This window comes from Anomalospiza imberbis, chromosome 14, assembly GCF_031753505.1.
Source record: "Anomalospiza imberbis isolate Cuckoo-Finch-1a 21T00152 chromosome 14, ASM3175350v1, whole genome shotgun sequence".
Lineage (NCBI taxonomy): Eukaryota > Metazoa > Chordata > Aves > Passeriformes > Viduidae > Anomalospiza > Anomalospiza imberbis.
The window spans coordinates 16,024,551-16,041,430 of NC_089694.1; the positions used below are offsets into that span (position 1 = coordinate 16,024,551).

Sequence of the window (16,880 nt, forward strand, 5' to 3'; positions counted from 1 at the left end):
GAGACAAACTGGGGCCTGGCACAGCAGCAGGAAACATCTGGGGACGTTTCTTGTCATTTGTCTTTAAGCTGCCAGATGTCACCACCAGGCAGAGGGTGAGGCCAGGGGCTCGGGGTGATGCAGCACCCGGGTGTGGGGACTGACTGGGCTGGGGTCACAGAGGTTCCTGGTGGCTTAGGTTGGGCTCAGACCCTCTGGCACTGCCCTTGGCTTTTAGGGACATGGGTTAGGCAGGCCAGGGGGGATGGTTGGACTCAATGATCTCAGAGGCTTTTCCAGCCTAAATGATTCCATGATTCTGCGTGGAAAGGGGTTGGTGAGGAGAGATCCCACAGCCCCACTGGCACAGGAGCAGAGTCAGCGTTAAGCCAGGTGCAGTTTCACTGGGATATCTGCTCACTGCAGCCAGAGGAGCCCGTTTGGAGCAAGATCCCATTATCCCATTCCATGGCATGGCCTGGGCTGTGCCCAGTGACTCCACCAGTTATAGGGGAGCCATCACCAGACCCAGAGGGATCCCTGCCCCTCCTTGCTGGTGTTTGGTGTTCAACAACCTCGGAGCCACCCGGCCCAACCCTTCTGCAAATCCATTCACCCCAGGCGTCCTCTTGGGTGCTTCCAAATTGCAGCTCCTTCATGTCCCAGCCTACAGCCCCCAGCTCCTGCCCTCCCCTCCCAGGTGAGCCCCTGAGCCAAAAACTGAAAGGAAACGGGGCGGCAAAATTCCTGTTACCTGCAGGGGGATGAAAAGCTGGGAAGGCAGCGCTGGATGGTTTCCTATGACCATCCTCTTCCTGCTGGGAGCAGCCACGTCACGGGACAAAGGGAGGGAATGATGAGATTGGAAAGGGAAGCTCTAAACATTGCTCCCTGCAGAGGTGGAGCTTGACCCAAAGGCCAGCTGCTTGAAAAATCCCAGAAAAATAGTCTGGAATTTTCCCTTTACAAGGGAAAGCTGGGTTTATCTGCTGGCTTAAAGCTCCCACTGAAGAAGTCAGGATATCCCTGGAGAAGAGGGGCTGTCCAAGCAGCCTCATCAGCCTCCCACCTCCCTGGCAATGCACAGGGAATCTTGCCTCCAAGATTATTTTCTAACATGCAAAATAAATAAAATAATCTTTGTCCTATGAGGCAAGTATCAAGGAGTTCAAACTCTTCAGTTGCTTAGGAAGAAGGTTGTGATGGACAACATGTGAGCCCCATGATCATCCCAAGAAACAGAGACAACATTTAAAGAATGACAATATAATGGTGAGTTGCTGTAGGAAGGTTCCTAAAAATGGGTTACAAGCAGGAAATTCCCTGCAGGATTGGTTTGGATCTCTAGAACTGCACATTTCTTCACTCCAGTTAAGGTGTGAGTAAATCTGAGCTAAAAGCAATAAATCCATTAATATTTACAGCTCTGGACTTCCATCTGCCGGACAACTTTCAGTGGAGAGCCGTGGAGCAGCAGTGCCTGTTGGGACACCTGGATGTGGGAACACCTCACACTCGGAGTGTCTCCATGTGGTTTAACCCTGTGGTTCAGCACAGGCTCACTGAAATTCGATCACAGGAAAGGAGAAAGTCCCTGGAGAGAAGACACTTCCCATTGTGAATGTTCTGCCGAGGAGTTGCGGCACCAGCGCTCACTTAGGGGGAAATCTGAGACTTGGAGTGTCGTTTCCTGGTGGCAAAATTATTTCCTGGAGCAGGGAAATTGGGGTTTGGGTCTGACAACTCCACTTCCCCAAGAGAGATTTAGTCCAGGACCAACAAGTTGGAGTGAGTTTGGGATTAAGTTCAGGGTAGGAACCCAAATATCCAACTTGGGAATGGTTTTGTGTTCAGCTCCTCGGAGGTGTGGCTGCAGACAAGGATTCCTGAGCTGCTCCGGACATCCAGAGAGGGATTTCCCTACATGTTGGATGTGGTGATGGAGTTGAAGTAGCTCAGCAAGTCCTCCATGGTGAAGTCCAGGGCAATTCCTGCTCCTGCATAGCAGCGTTGGATGAGATCCTCGAACTCTTGGTACTGCCGGATGAATCCCTGCTCCATGGCCTGCCACACCACCTGGAAGAGCAGAACCCCTCCTCCATGGCCTGACACACCACCTGGAAGAGCAGAACCCCTCCTCCATGGCCTGACACACCACCTGGAAGAGCAGAACCCCTGCTCCATGGCCTGACACACCACTGGGAAAATCAAACTTCAGCTCCTTCCGCTGCCCCTGCAGCCACACAGGCAGTGCAGTCCTGAATCCCAGCCACCCCAGGGTCACACCCATCCCACTCCAGTTACCGGCAGAAGATTTTCCTCTGGGGACAGATGTTTGTGGATTGTCCTGTAGAGGGTCTCCAGGGCTATTTTGACTTCCTTGCCAGGATATTTTTTGATGACCTTCCGGAGTTCCTGCTTGCTGTAGGCCAGCTGGAAGCTGACTTCCTCTTCCTTCACCCCCTGAGCCAGGCGGGCTTTGACCCCCTCAAAGAAATGCTGGGAAGGGAAGGAGACATTCCCTCGTGAGCCATCCTGAGGTGGATTCCTGCACCAGGGCTGACACCTGAGTGCTGCCCTCAGTTCCCATGTCTAATTCAGTTGAAATGAAGAATTTAAGAATGTTTAATAAAATGCTGGAGATTTTTATCCTCCAGGAAAGCAGAACTTAGGGAATTTCATGGTTCTCTCCCTTCCCTGCTCAACAAGCAGCATCCCTAAGGGTTGCAGACCCATGGAGCAATGGGACTGCTGGAAAATCCCCCCAGTTCTTTGGTGCTCTCTCCAGTTTTCTTGTCACAGAGGGTTTGGAGCCAGAGGTGGGGAAGGGGGATCCTTAAACCTGCAGAGGTGTAAAGCAAAACCTGAATTTTCTTATTTCTCCTGACATCTCTGCCAGAGCTGGACAGGGCATCCTCCATCTGCTGTAAAACAAGGGAATAATCCCTTCCTTCATCTTCCTGTCTCTTCATATAGCCCAAAAATCTGTTTCAGTATTCCAGCTGCAACTTGGCTGTGGAGAAATACCCTAAATCCCAAGGATTTTTAGTTCCTAAATGTATGAACTGTTTCCAAGAACCAAGAATGGGCCTCTGCATTACTTGAACCTCTTTGCACCTCCTCTTGGTGAAGAGAACCTGGGAGAGCTGGAGAAAGCCACACCAGGATTTTCAGGTGCTCTCATATGCCACTCACTTTGCTGTGAGCAATAAAAGGATCCTTTCCCTTGGAAAAGGAAGGATTTGAAGCCATAGTAGAGCTCAGGTAGCACAAGACACGGAGCTGATTTTCCAACCAAGACAACAAATGTTTGACAGCAACGACCGGAAACAAATTGGAAGTAACAGGTCCCATAAATAATTCCAGCTGAGCTCCATCTGCGAGACATTTTAGGGAGAGGGAAGGAGCAGAAGAGCTGCAGTCTCAGGAAGGAAGGAATGTCTGTTTGAGTTAGCAGAGCCAGATGCTCTTAGCTCAGTTAACAAAGCAGCCACTTGGGAAGTGTTGGATGGATCAGCCCAGGCAGCTGTGAAAAAAGAGCTGGGGTCTGCCAGATGCCGGCACGCAACCGGAGTGGGAATGGGAACAAACTGGGAACAAACTGGGAACAAGCTCCCCACCAATGCTTTGGAATTCTGCCCCCCGTGTTTTGGTCCACCATTTGGAAATGGGCACGAGGACAAGGCAGCAGGAAAATGAAAAAACCCGCACATGGTTTGGATTGTCAGAAAGCAGAGAGAGTGGGAAAGGCTTCCTTGGGGGAAAGGTGGGCTGATCCCATTGTCTGGATGTAAGGAACTTTTTCCAGTGAGAACAAGCTGGGATGATCGATCAAACCTGCCCAGGGATGTGATAGAGTTCCACCACTGGAGCTTTCAGGATGTGACCTGACAGGGAGCTACAGAATCTCATCCAAGCAGCCTCCCCAGTGAAGTTTGGACTGGGTGATCCTTCGGGATCCCTTCCAGCCTGGGATTCTGTGCTGCTGCTGAGGTGGGACTGCACAGCCAAACCCAGCAGTTGTCAGGGAAAGGAACACTGGACATGGCATTCCACATCTACTGTAAAACAAGGGAATAATCCCTTCCTTCATCCTCCTGTCTCTTCATACAGCCCAAGGATTTGTTTGGATATTCCTGCTGCAATTTGGCTGTGGATAAATTTAGTTCCTAAATGTACAGACTGTTTCCAAGTAACAGGAATGGGCTCCTGCACTATTTACACCCCTTTGCACCTTCCCTTGGTGTCCATGCTCAGACTGAGAGAGCTGGAGAAGGCCATGCCAGGATTTTGGGAATCCCTGAGCAGAATGGGTGTTCCCATATCCTGTGACAACAAAGTAACATAATCCCAGACTGGATTCAGGGCAGGGAGAGTTGAACACCAGTTAGTCCCGAGTTTTGGGAAGAGCCCTTGTCCTTGGAGGCCCAGGCCAGGGTCCTGTACTCACCTTGAGCTTCTTGAGGGGCTGGCCCACGTACGTGGTGATGTATTTCTCCATGTGTTCCCTGGACCTTTGCTTGGCTTCTCTCTTCTTGCCCTCCAGGCAGGGGATGTTCCTTTGGCACAGGAAGTTGTGGATGTGGTGGAAATTTTCCATTATCACCATATCCGTGTTCACCTTCAGGTTTGCTGAGGAGAGGCTGTTGACTGGAAAGGAAGGAGGGAATCAGGTGTGGAGAGAAGCCCCTGCAGGCTCTCAGGAGGGGTGTGCCTTTGGGATGGCTTATCTGAACTATCTGACCTCTGAGGGAGTAATTATAACACAAATCCTGATCCCTGTCCATGATTCCCTGCCTGACCTGCTTCCCTGCAAACATTCCTGGAGCCTGGCAGGGCAGTGTCCATGGATTTATCAGTGGGTCTCGCCAGGCTCACCTGCAGGTGGGAGCTGCCCCTCTGCACCCCCTTGTGATCAGTGGTCAGAGCTGGGAATTCTGCAGCCCCTCAGGCCCTCTCCAGGGAGGAAAACAGGATACTTCCACTGGCAGGAAGCTGAAGGCTCCAGCTTGCACAACACAGGGATCTACTGGAAGCTCCCCATCCTGCTCTCCCAATCCCTCTCTCCCTACCGACACCCTTTGTTGGTTTTGGGGGAGTATTTCTGGCTCCCAAGACCTTGTAAGAGGAGTCTGATCCATGAGGAGCCCTGCCTCCACCGTGGGGCAGAGGATGCTGGAACTGGACACAAAGCTGAGCCCTTATGTGTATCAGCCCTGTCACCCCCAGGCCTGTCCCGCTGTGACAGAGCACCTAGAATTTGCCTGGTGCTTCCAGGACCTTGCTCAGGGAAAGGGGTTTCAGGTGCAGGCAGTGCTCAGGCACTGGCAGCTCCCACCCTGCCACTCTTGGAATGTGCCTGGTGCTCCCAGGATCTTGCTTGGGGAGAGAGATTTCAGTGCCCAGGGACAGGCAGCTCACCCTGCCCTGGTGGCCCACCTGGTCCCTCCTGCAGCTGGTCCCTTCCTGACCAGAACACCCAGCCTTGGCACTCACTGCTTCTGAAGACGCTGCTGGCCAGCCTGAGCTGGGCCTTGTCCAGCTCGCCCCGGTGCTGGGATGTCCGGAGCACCTCCTCAGAGAAGGCCAGGAACTCCTGGAAGTGGCTGACGCAGGGCAGGATCCCCCCTCTCATCCTGCTGGGAGGCCTGGCCTCCTCAATCTCCTTGCACAAGGTCCCCTGAGAATGACACAAAGAGGTGGCACCCTTAGATCCGACCTCGTCTGGTGGAGCACAGGCCAGGAGACAAGGCAAGAACTGGGTTTGGGATGGCTACTGCAATTTACAAAGTCTTCTATAATCCAAGGAATGTGATACTCCTTGTTTGAGGCTGCCATGGAGCTGTGCCATTGGCAGGGGCTGCCCAGGGAGGTTTGGGGTCCCCATCCCTGGAGGTGTCCAAGGAACACCTGGATGTGGCACTCAGAGCTCTGGGCTGGGGACAAGCTGGGGGTCAGGCACAGCTTGGGCTCGATGATCATGGAGGTCTTCTCCAACCTCCATGGTTCTGGGATTCTGTTTGGAAGGTCCTGGAAGAGGTCAAACATGGCTCGGGTCTATTGGGCTCCCTCCCACGATGGACACTCACAATGCATTTGTTGAAGTTGCTTTTGGCCAGGAGCAGCACATTCCCCAGGAGGGCGTCGAGAAAGGACAAGGGGGGAGCTGAGGAAGGGCCCCAGGTCCCAAACACGGAGTCACTCAAGGTCACCAGGACCTGCAGGCAGCCCAGTGGGTGAACCTTGTTGCAGACATCCAGAAATGCCCTCAGCTCCGGCTCCAGGCAGCTGAAGATCTCACTCAGCAGTTGGGTGGTGGCTTCTTCTGGCCTTAAAAACAAAACCAAATCATGGGAAAGGTCAGGAATTAACTGGGAGGGGACACTCCGGCCCATCAGAGCACCCAGGGTATCCCATCACGCACGTACTGGCTCCGGGTCTTGGTGTAAGGAGGGTCCTCTGGAGGTGCCATGGGCTCTCCTCCCTTAGTGGCAGATCCCTGAAAAAAGATTAGAGTGGAAACTACCAAAGGATCCCAGAATGGTTTGGGATGGACCCCAAACCCCCTGCCCTGGGCAGGGACACCTTCCACTGTCCCAGGCTGCTCCAAGCCCCAGTGTCCAGCCTGGCCTTGGGCACTGCCAGGGATCCAGGGGCAGCCCCAGCTGCTCTGGGAATTCTATCCCCACACCTCCCCCCCTCACAGGGAGGAATTCCTTCCCAATATCCCAGCTAAACCCACCAAATGATGATTTGTCTGCTCTCCCTTAGCCACGAAAATGAGCACTGGATTTATTTCTGCTGCCTCTTGCTGAATGCTTGGATTTTCCTGGAGCTGTGAATTAAATTCCATTTAATTCTCCTCTTAAGCTTCCCCACTGCTGGTTCCTGGAGGATGAGAGCCCAGGAGAGCCCAGGTACCCCATGGATGTGCCAGGCTGGATAACGGGCCTGGAGAGGACACAGTGCTCACCCTCACCTCCAGCACCTGCAGCTCCACAGAGTCGCAGCCGAGCCAGAAGAATTCCTGCAGGAATTGCTGCTCCAAGGTGCAAAGGGGCTGCAGCTCGTTCAGCACCTGCTCCAACACCTGCTGAGAAACCACCTTTGGTCTGGAAACCCTCTGGGATTCACTGGGGGCACCGGAGCAGGTCCATGCCCACCTGAGGGGACATCGGGCAGCACAGGGAGTGCCTCAGGCTCTGCTCCAGGGAGGGACCACGGGGTGGGTGGGACATGGAACATCTCCTTACCCTGCAGATGTTCCCCCTGGCCAGGGTGTCCTTCTGGCTTTTCCTGCTCCTGGGGAGGCTCCACCAGGGCTGCCTGGTCCCTGTTGGCTTCTCCCAAGTTTCCTGCAGACCTGCACGGGGTGTGGGATGTCAGAAATCTCATCCCCCTGGGATTCTCCAGCTCCTGGAATCCTGGATATTTAAAGTCTTAACTGTCTCTTTTCATGTCTGACCTTATGCATGAATTAATCTTTTCCTGTTGCATTCAGATAAATGGGGAATTCAGATGAAGTTCCCATTTTTTCTCTGCCTTCTCACATGTTTCTCCCTTTTTCATTATTTTTGTTTCATTAAACTGCCTTTTGTTTTCACTGATTGAGGTGTTTATCCCTTTGCTACCTTGTGCTTAGTCCTGACAGCTGGGTTGTGGAAAATCCCAGGGGATAAGAGAACAGATTGGCACAAAAACCTGCAAAAGTCTCAGGAAAATTGTTTGGTGCTTAATTTTTATTGTAAATTGCCATCAAAAATATCCAGGGGAGGTGGGAATGGTTTTTTCTCAAAAAATGCACTTTTAAAATTAAAATCTTTCACCTGGAAATGAATATATTTCTCCAATATTGGCAGTTTTAGCACTGGGGGCTTGGCCTGAGTGGAAAAGTTGAAAAAATCCTTTGAAATATGTGCTTAAAACCCATTTTTCTACTCCCTGAATGGAATCAGTGGGGAAACATCCAGATTATTTCCTAATTATTCCTAAAAATGGGAACCATTCCCCTATTCCAAAGGTTCTGGGGGAGTCAGGTCACCTCCCCATCCATCACAGTATCTCAAATATCCTTATTTGAGGCACTGCCTGAAGGGTTTTCCCTTTGGGAAGGATTTGTGAGCTCCACGCTCAGCAGGGATGAGGGATGAGCCAGCCCTGCTCACGACCTCAGCTTTGCTAAAACCGGGACTAAATTAAGGAGCTGCTTTCTAGTATTTTTCTCATCATTACATTATAATTTCACCAGCTGGGAAGTGGAAAAACCAGGAAAAAATAAATTTTCCAACAGCAAATGGGAAAGAATTTAACAAGCCTGCAGAAAACGGAATGGCAAAATGAGAAAAGACTTAATTACTGGCCTCTAATTAATTATAAACAGCTCAAGGTTGCCTTCTAAACTCTCCCATCACATAAGGCAAGAAATTAGCAGGTGGTGCCATAAATAAAATCCTTTATGAGGGTGGGGAATCAACCCAAAAAAAGTTACTGGGATAATCAGGAGAAAGGAAGTGGCCTGGGGACCATGACTGGGATATTCCCAGCAGGGATGAGGGGTGTTTTCAGACAGGGATGAGGGGTGTTTTGGGGCAGGGATGAGGGATGTTTTTGGGCAGGGATGAGGGATATTTCCCAGCAGGGATGAGGGGTGTTTTGGGGCAGGGATGAGGGGTGTTTTCGAGCAGGTTTCCTCAGAGCCTGGGCTCCAGCCATGAGCAGGAAGGACCTTGGATGAGGTTCCTGCAGAAGTTCAGCAAAGCCAAAGCTGCCCTGCAAAACATCCCGGGAGCAGCCAGCTCTGCAGGAATATTGCAGCAGGAGGCTCCGGGAGCGGGGACAGCCCTTGGTGCCAGCCTCCTGCAGCGGGACACGTGTGCAGCGCCCTGGAGAGCCGCACGGGGAATTTTGGCCTGTCCTGGAGCTGGGAAGGGGTCACCTTCCCCTGCAGTGGGAGGGGATGCTGTTCCCCTGCTCTGCCCCCAGCGCTGCAGAGATGGCACAGAAAGCTCAGCTGGGACACTGCCAGCCCCGGGGAAGGTGCCACGACCTCTGTGGGCACAACTTGCTAAAAATTCCCCCTTTTCTCATGAACTGTGAGGTTGTTCCAATGTTCTGCTCACTTCAAGGATGGGCTGAACAACCCCAGCCCAGCCTGGGGCTTCCTGTCTGTCCCAGACCTGTCCTCACCCTCTGGAGCGGAGCAGGGACATCCCAGGACAACAAAATTTACCCTGTCCTGCCCGTGGAGCAACCCTAGCTCTGGGCAGACACTTTGGGATGACTTCTACCAGAGCAGGAACACCTTGTAGCCTTCCAAGGGTTTTCTCCTGGGGTTTAATCCCTCCTGGTTTACAGACTAGTGTAGGATTTAAAGATGGATAAAATACTGGAAGGAAATCCCAGTTTAACATTTATGGAAGGGGATGGGGCAGACTGGCTGCCACACGTGCCCTGCACCACCTTTTGTTTAACTTAACAGCTTTGTTCCCATAAATGGCCCAGTGGTGCCCATTTAGGTGCCATTAGGACTATTTAGGTGAAATTTTCCTGCTTTTTTTTTCACGGACTGTTGTGCAGGTGTTTGTGTCAGCACTCCCCATCCTGCCTTGATCCCAGGCTTTTGAGGTGCCCTGTTTTCCCAGCGGCTGAGTGACTTTCCCAGGGGAAGTGATGCTGTACAGGAGGAGCTGGAGGGGGTGGTGGGGATGTTTTGGGTGTGAGGAACCCCAAAAGTGGGAGCCACCAACCCCATTCCCTCCCTTCAGCTCCATCCTCTGCCTTGGGATCTGGACACCAGTGATGAAGGAAGTGCAGAGCTGGAAGTGCTGACTCTGATGGACAAAACACACCAGCCTGACCTTCAAACTGGGCCAAACTGGCCTGGAAATTTCCATTACAGCCCTTTGTTTTGCTGAGGGAAAATGTGACTTGTGGGCCATAAAAAATTTCCAGTGGAGACAGATCAGTTTCTCTTTTTATCTTCAGAAACACCTGACTGGAATATTTTGAGCCAGACCCAGCGATTTTGATGGAAACGAGCACCTTGGGACAACACGGCCTCGCAGTCAGCTCACTGTGAAATCATTCCAGAAATATTGCTGTGAATTCCCTCTGTCTTCTGGGACAGGCTTCCCCCTGCAGGGGAAAGTGTCTGAGGAATCCTGCTTTAAATAAGGAGCAGGCTTTATAGAATCATAAAATCACAGAATGCTTTGGGCTGGGGGTGACCAAAAAATCACCTTATTCCACCCCTGCCACCAGCAGGGTCATCTTCCACTCACTATCCCAGGTTGCTCCAAGCCTGTCTGACATGGTCTGGAACACTTCCAGGGATGGGGAAGGGTCTTCTGGAGCCTTCTCTAGGCTGAACAACCCCAGATCCCTCAGCGTGTCCTCACAGGAGAGGAGCTCCAGCCCTTGGAGCAGGTGAAGGCAAGGGAAGAGAAAACCTGGCTGGGTTTTTTTAGGAGATCATGGTGGAGTGGGAATCGTTGAGAATAGGGAGAAGGGAGCTGACAGCAAGTTTTGTTTTCCAGGCTTTTCTACATCGCCCTCTCTCTCCTGTGGCTCCTTGGAACACAATCCCAGTCACCAGTGTGTCATTCCTGAGCCCTGCACAGGGAAGGGAACAAAAGCTCCGGCTCTGAGAAGCAGCTGGACAAAAGTGGAGCAGAGGCTCTCACAAACACTGCCTGGTGTGGAGCAGAGTTGGCTTTTCCCACTCTGCCATCTGCAGACCCAGGAAATAAAGTCCTGGAGCAAGCCTGGGGGAGCCACCTGTGCTGGAGGTGACTGTCACCATTCCTGGGTGCCAACAAACCCTGCCCAGCAGTGCAGAGGGCAGATTTTGAATCACTCACTTCCTTTTCTTCTTCCTGACAGGGAGATCTTGGCCTGTTCAAAAAGAGCTTTGATTTCCCGCTCGTAGAGTCTGCCAAGGTTCTGGGAATAGACCTGAAATGGGGAGAAAAGGCCAGGTAAGAGCAAAATGTCGAAATTTGGGCATTTCAGACCTTTCACTTAAACACAGTTCTGGCACTCCGTAGCTTCCTGCCGGGCACAGAGCTCCAGGTTGGCCAGACATTCCCAGAAGGACCAAACTCTGGAAGCTCAGGTGCCTCACGGCTTTGGTGAGAGCCAGGACCCATCAGGAGTTCCCCAGCTGGAGCTGCCTGTCCCCAGGGAATGGTTTGCAGTGCTTTGGAGGGTTTCAGCCGTACCTTGGGGAGGTCCCAGAACACAGCAGGGTTGGTGTTCCTCAGCCAGGCCATCAGGGGGGAGTAGGGCAGCAGCTCCTCGTGGTGGGGTCCATGGTTTGGGACAGCCACGGGGTGACCAAGAGCAGGGGCCTGGGAATTGCCCTAAAGGGAGAGAAATGACAGAAAAAAAATCACAAAAAACAGCCTGGAAAATCTGCTGGGACACTGCACCTGCAGCCTTGTGCAGGTGGGATTGGAGTGGGGCAGGTTTGGAGCAGATCCAGAAGGAAAAGTTTGCTCAGGGATGTGCCCAGCCAAGGTTTGCAAATCTCCAAGGATGGAACTCCCACAGCTCCTTCCCAGTTCCCTTCTCAGAACCACTGCTCGAAACCAAACACTAAGGATGTAGGGAAGTAAGGATTTGGGAATTGCTCCTTTCCACGGAAGGAAATCTCAGGGATTGCTGGCCCCAGGGGTCTTGTCCATCAAATCTTTTAAACTGCCAGATCAGTACTGGAAGGTGTTAATCAAAGGATCACAGGAATGGGATTTATCCTGGGGTTTTAGGTTACAAACAGATCAACAATCCCCAAAATAAAATAAAAAACCTAAGTGAAAAATCTCCAGACCTAAGGACCTAAGGAATGTCACCAGAGGGATTTTGTGAGCATGGATTTCTCCTACATTCCCGGAAAATTAACCTGAGGACTAAGGCAAATGGCAAGGGGAAGATATGTGGGAAGATGTCTTTGGAGAGACAATTTGGGGAAATCCTGTCACAGCGGAATCTCCTGCACCACTGGCCCAACTTTCCCAGAATATTCCAATTTCCCAGGATTTCAGGCTGCTATGAAGAGTGGAGCCCACCTGCAGCTCGAAGATGTTGGTGATGTGGTGGATGAAGGCACTCTCAAAGTTCTGCTTGAGTGTTTCAAACAGGATCATCTGCTCAGCCACTGCCTGCAGCTTCCGGTAACCTCAGGGGGAAAAAGGATATTTTGGGATTTGAGGGGATCTGGGGGAGCTGCAGACCCACATCCCTCAGAAAACTGGGAACTCAGACAGAAGTCAGATAAATCCACTCAAAAGCTGATGAAGGGGTAAAAGCTTTCCTGTGGTACCAAGGAAATACAGACAAGGAGTGGAAAATAAAATTTAAAAAATAAAAATAATCCATGAGTCTGACCTCAGCCAAGGAGACCCACCCAGTCCCACCACAAGGAAAACTTGGGATTTCCTGCCAGGATCAAGTCCCTGCACACTTCCAGGGATCCAAAAACTCCCACATCCTGCCACAATGAACTGCTGTTTCTCCACACTGGAGCACAGGCAGCACCGACCAGGATTTCCAACCACAGCTTCCCCAGCTCCTTTCCGAGCTCCAAGAGGTGTCCACCCCTGGCAGGGTGATCCCACAGGAGAAATCCCTGTTGCTACTCACTGGGATGGATGGGAAGGTCCATGCAGGAGGACAGAGCCTGTGCTGCAGCCGTGCAGGCTCCGACGGCTGCGGGGCTGGACAGATCCGCCCGGCTCAGGGTGGCACAGTGCTCCCCGCTCAGCTGCAGCTGGCTCTGCAACAAAGCCAGAAAAGGCAGCTGCAAACACAGCCAGCCCCGCATCCCTCCCTTCCCATCCCTTCCCATCCCACTGGGAATGCTGCTGGCTGGAACAGCCGAGGGCTGCCCTCAGCAGCAGCTGCTGTGTCTGTCAGGAAATCCATGGAAGTCCCCATGAAAACCAATGTTCAGCACAGGAGCAGCTGCAGTGGTGGCCAAGGTAGGCCTGGTGTTGCAAGCTCTGCCTCTAATCAATTAATTAATTAGTTGGTTAATTGCTGGTTTAGTATTACTGGGTCATGATTATTGGCTATTAAATCACTAATCAGCTTTGTCATTCCCAATCCTGCCCTGGAAAAGGACTTTCAGAGACCCCTCTGGGCTATGGTGAGGCTCCTGCACATCCCAGCTCTTCTCTGTCCATCCTTACCTTACATCACCATCCCCCATTTCCCAGCCAGAGGAGCTCCATAGACCTTGCAGACAATCAGAGCTTTCAGTGTTTAAAATTCCCTGGAAGTTTTTCCCAGCAGATTCACCGGCTGAAGATTAATGTCCTTGCAAACCCACTCACCGTGAGGAACAGGATCTCATCCATCAGCCTCGTCCTGTTGGAAGCGAAGCGGTGCAGCAGGGAGTTCTCCCGGTGGATGTGATCCATCTGCTGCCTCACACCCCCCAGCAGCTCATCACAGACCTGCAGAGTCTCCTCCAGCCTGGCCACCTCGGCCAGGGCCTCGTCAAGGGAGCTCATCAGCTGGGCCGCCTGCTGCTCCGAGGAGATGATGGCCCGGAGGTTGGCCTGTGGGAAGCAGGAGCAGAGTGATTCAGAGCTTGGCAGGGGATGTGTCGCCATCCTGGGGTCAGAAGTCCTGTCTCTCACCCTCCTGAGGCACAGCAGAGGCCATGCCGCTGTAACCTGCAGGATGTTGGTGGAAGTGCCACTGTCCTGCGTGGGCAAATGCCACCTGCATGTCCCCAGGGCCAGGGCACACAACACCGTGCCTGGGCAAGGTGTCCCCTCTGAGCACTTCCACCTGCCCCAGCAAGCAAATTCCTGTGGAGTGTCCAGGAATATCTGGCCATGAGAAGAAAAGTCTCTGTTGGCCCAGAAAGGCCACCAAGCTCCGCTGGTTCTGCACCCTGGGAATGTGTCTCTGCAGGGAGTGTCCAACCCTCACCCTCACAAGAGGTGGAGTTCCCTGAGGACCTGAGTGTCCATCCCACAAGATTTCGGAGAATCCCAGTCTGGTTTGGGTCAGGAAGGGATCTTAAAGCTCTTCCCATTCCACCCCGTGTCAGGGACACCTCCCACTGTCGCAGGCTGCTCCCAGCCCCAGTGTCCAGCCTGGCCTTGGGCACTGCCAGGAATCCAGGGGCAGCCACAGCTGCTCTGGGCGCCCTGTGCCAGGCCCTGCTCACCCTCACAAGGAACAATTCCTTCCCAATATCCCATCCATCCCTGCCCTCTGGCAGTGGGAGCCATTCCCTGTGTCCTGTCCCTCCAGGCCTTGTCCCCAGTCCCTCTCCAGCTCTCCTGGAAGTGCTTCAGGCTCTGGAAGGAGCTTTGAGATCCTCTCTCCAGATGGACACCCCCAGGTCTCTCAGCCTCTCTAACCATGGACACTCATCTCCAAAAGCACCAGCCATGCTCCAAATTCTGCTTCCCTGCTACACCCAGGGATCCCATCCCATCCCACCAGCTCTGCCCAGAGCTTCCCATTTATTAATTGTTCTCTAATTAGAGCCAGCAGCCTCCCCCACGCCTGTCCCTGCCACTCCTTCAGGCTGTCACCACGGGGAGCATCCCCAGTGACATTGATGGGACAGTGCTGCTGGAAGGGGCTCTCCAGAGGCTCCAGGAACAGGAATATCATCCAGCTACAGCACAGAGCTGCTGGGAGCTGCCTGCAGTTCCACATGTGTTGGGATCCTGGAATTCTGGAGGAATATCAATGTCCAAATCAGAGCCTTTGGCCTCCCGGTGTCCCGGCCGTGCTGTCCTTCCCTTTGGAGAAATCAGCTTTTCCTTGCTGCCAGTGCAGGGATTTCTGTGATTCCCAGAACAGCTGGGTTAGAGGAGGGTGATTAATATGGGAGAGAAAGCCAAGGTGCTATCACTGGGATGTGGGAAAAACATTTAAATGGATGCATGTGCTGGTCTAACTTGCTGGGATTAATAGTATTTAATATTGGAGATTAAGGCTCGGAAATGGAAATGCTCATTAATTAATTTGTATTAGAAGGAAGTCACATTTATTCATTAGAGGGCATTAAAATAATGTATTCAACGATGCCTTTCATCTCAAAAAACTTAATAAAGATGTATTTGTTGCTCTCCCATGGTGTTTTACAGCTGGGAACAGTCACAAAGTGCTTGAATTCCTTGCCAGGAGCTGGCAGGAACAAACCTCAGGAGTTTGGGCTTCCAGATTAACTTCCAAGTGTAATAAATCATATATGGGAATACAGCAGACTCTGCAGCTAAAGGAGGTTCAGTTTGGGGTTTGTGGTTTCTTGTATGGTTAAGGATATTTCCTTTGGCTTATATTTTCCCCCTTTTTCATTTGCTACCAACCATACAATCCCAGATATTTTAGCAGAAGATAAATGTTCAGAGCAGCTTTCCTAGGTTTTTTGTTCCAGCACTTAAAGGAGAAATTTCCTCTGCAGAAATGCAATAAATCACAGCAACACAAGTGGAGTCAGTAAAGCTCAGCAGTCAAAAGTCATGGAATGGTTGGGGTTGGAAAGGACCTTAAAGCCCACTCAGTTCCATCCACCCAGGGATGGGAGCCAGGGATACTGAAGGATCCTCTTCCAGGGGACCCTTGAGCTCCTCAGTTTCATTTCCTCCCTTTCCTTTCCAAATTTATGGAAAACCACAGAATCCTGGAACGGTTTGGGATGGAAGGGACCTTAAAGCTCATTTTGTTCCAACACCTTCCACTATCCCAGGGTGCTCCAAGACCCATACAACCCTGCCTTGGGCACTGCCAGGGATCCAGGGGCAGCCACAGCTTCTCTGGGCACCCTGTGCCAGGGTCTCCCCACCCTCACCAGGAATTCTGGAAATATCCTGTGCCTTTTCCACTGGCCCTACCTACTGGTTTCTATTTTCCTTTTTGATCTCCTTCCAGCTCTGTTTCTTCCCCCCCCCACCTCCTTCTCACTCTCCCTGGATCCTGCTTTTCCTTCTGTAGGGACCCCTTTTGTCCCTTGCCCTTCCTCAGCCAGCCCCAGAACACCCCACACCTCAGCGCCCCACAGTCAGACCCTTCCCTTCCTCCTGGAATTTCTCCCAGAGCGTAGGGAAGAGCTGCTGATGCCCAGAGACCCAACCCCTCCTTCCAGGCGCCTCCGTGGCTCCATACCTCCTCCAGCCCCTGCAGCTCCTGGCCCAGGTGCTCTGCGAAGGCCACGGAGTGGCTCAGCAGGGGCTCGTGCTCCTCCACCAGCGCCAGCACAGCCGCAGCCTCCTCTGGGGTCACCTCCTGGAACGCGCTCAGCCCCTCCTGCAGCTCGGCCTCCTGCCTGTGCTCCTGGGGCTGCTGCATCCCTGTGGGGTGTGGGCATGGCCAGAGCCTTTTGGTGAGGTCATTTCAGCAGCCCTGCTCAAATTATGGCCCACCGAGGCCGAGGGGTGAGTCCAACAGGAGGAATGAGACCACGGAATGAGGCAAAGAAAGATGGGTGTGGGATAAAGGGTCAGCTTTGCAAGAGGGACAAAACAAACACGGGGGTTGGGTTGGGTTGGGATTTTCCTGGCTCGTGTCTCCAGGATTGCGTGCTGAACCATCCCAATGTGTCACACAAAGCTGGGACAAATTCCAGAGGTGAAGAAACTCCTCGATTTAAATTAGGAACTCCTCTGATTTAAATTAGAAATGAGGAAGAAGGGTTTGATAATGAGGTTGGGGATGCCCTGGCACCATTCCCATGGAAACTGTGGCTGCTCCCGGATCCCTGAAAGCGTCCAAGGCCAGGCTGGACACTGGGGCTGGGAGCAGCCTGGGACAGTGGGAGCTGTCCCTGTCCATGGTCCTTAAGGTCTCTTCCAACCCAAACCCGTGTTTTTCTGTTAAATGGACTGAAAGTCATCTGTTGTAGAGTTAAATATACATACAAATAATGCATATATAAA

The 16,880-nt window shown here is 52.3% G+C and overlaps 2 protein-coding genes across 2 annotated transcripts in view; one reads left to right on the forward strand and one right to left on the reverse strand.

Annotated features, from left to right (window-relative positions):
* The window catches only part of SPRY3 (sprouty RTK signaling antagonist 3), a 315,558-nt gene that overhangs the window by 287,265 nt on the left and 11,413 nt on the right, over positions 1 to 16,880 (forward strand). The window lies entirely within an intron of this gene.
* On the reverse strand, positions 1,761 to 16,293 carry LOC137482784 (exocyst complex component 1-like). The gene is made up of 14 exons (XM_068205386.1): positions 16,111 to 16,293; positions 13,311 to 13,538; positions 12,619 to 12,751; positions 12,045 to 12,154; positions 11,199 to 11,339; positions 10,839 to 10,932; positions 7,233 to 7,342; positions 6,959 to 7,069; positions 6,408 to 6,478; positions 6,069 to 6,309; positions 5,476 to 5,659; positions 4,430 to 4,629; positions 2,284 to 2,478; positions 1,761 to 2,055 (listed from the first exon to the last, which is right to left on the reverse strand). Exons 1-14 carry the CDS (start codon positions 16,291 to 16,293, stop codon positions 1,900 to 1,902), a joined length of 2,157 nt encoding a protein of 718 aa, XP_068061487.1. The 3' UTR covers positions 1,761 to 1,899.

Bases quoted from the DNA above. Each gene is read 5' to 3' on its own strand.
- LOC137482784 (XM_068205386.1), bottom strand. From the start codon at position 16,293: ATGCAGCAGCCCCAGGAGCACAGGCAGGAGGCCGAGCTGCAGGAGGGG. The intron at 7,343-10,838 runs GTGAGTGATTCA...CACCCCGTGCAG, and splicing joins GTCAGGAAGAAGAAAAGGAA to GTCTGCAGGAAACTTGGGAG. The intron at 2,056-2,283 runs GTAACTGGAGTG...CTGCTCTTCCAG, and splicing joins CAGAGGAAAATCTTCTGCCG to GTGGTGTGGCAGGCCATGGA.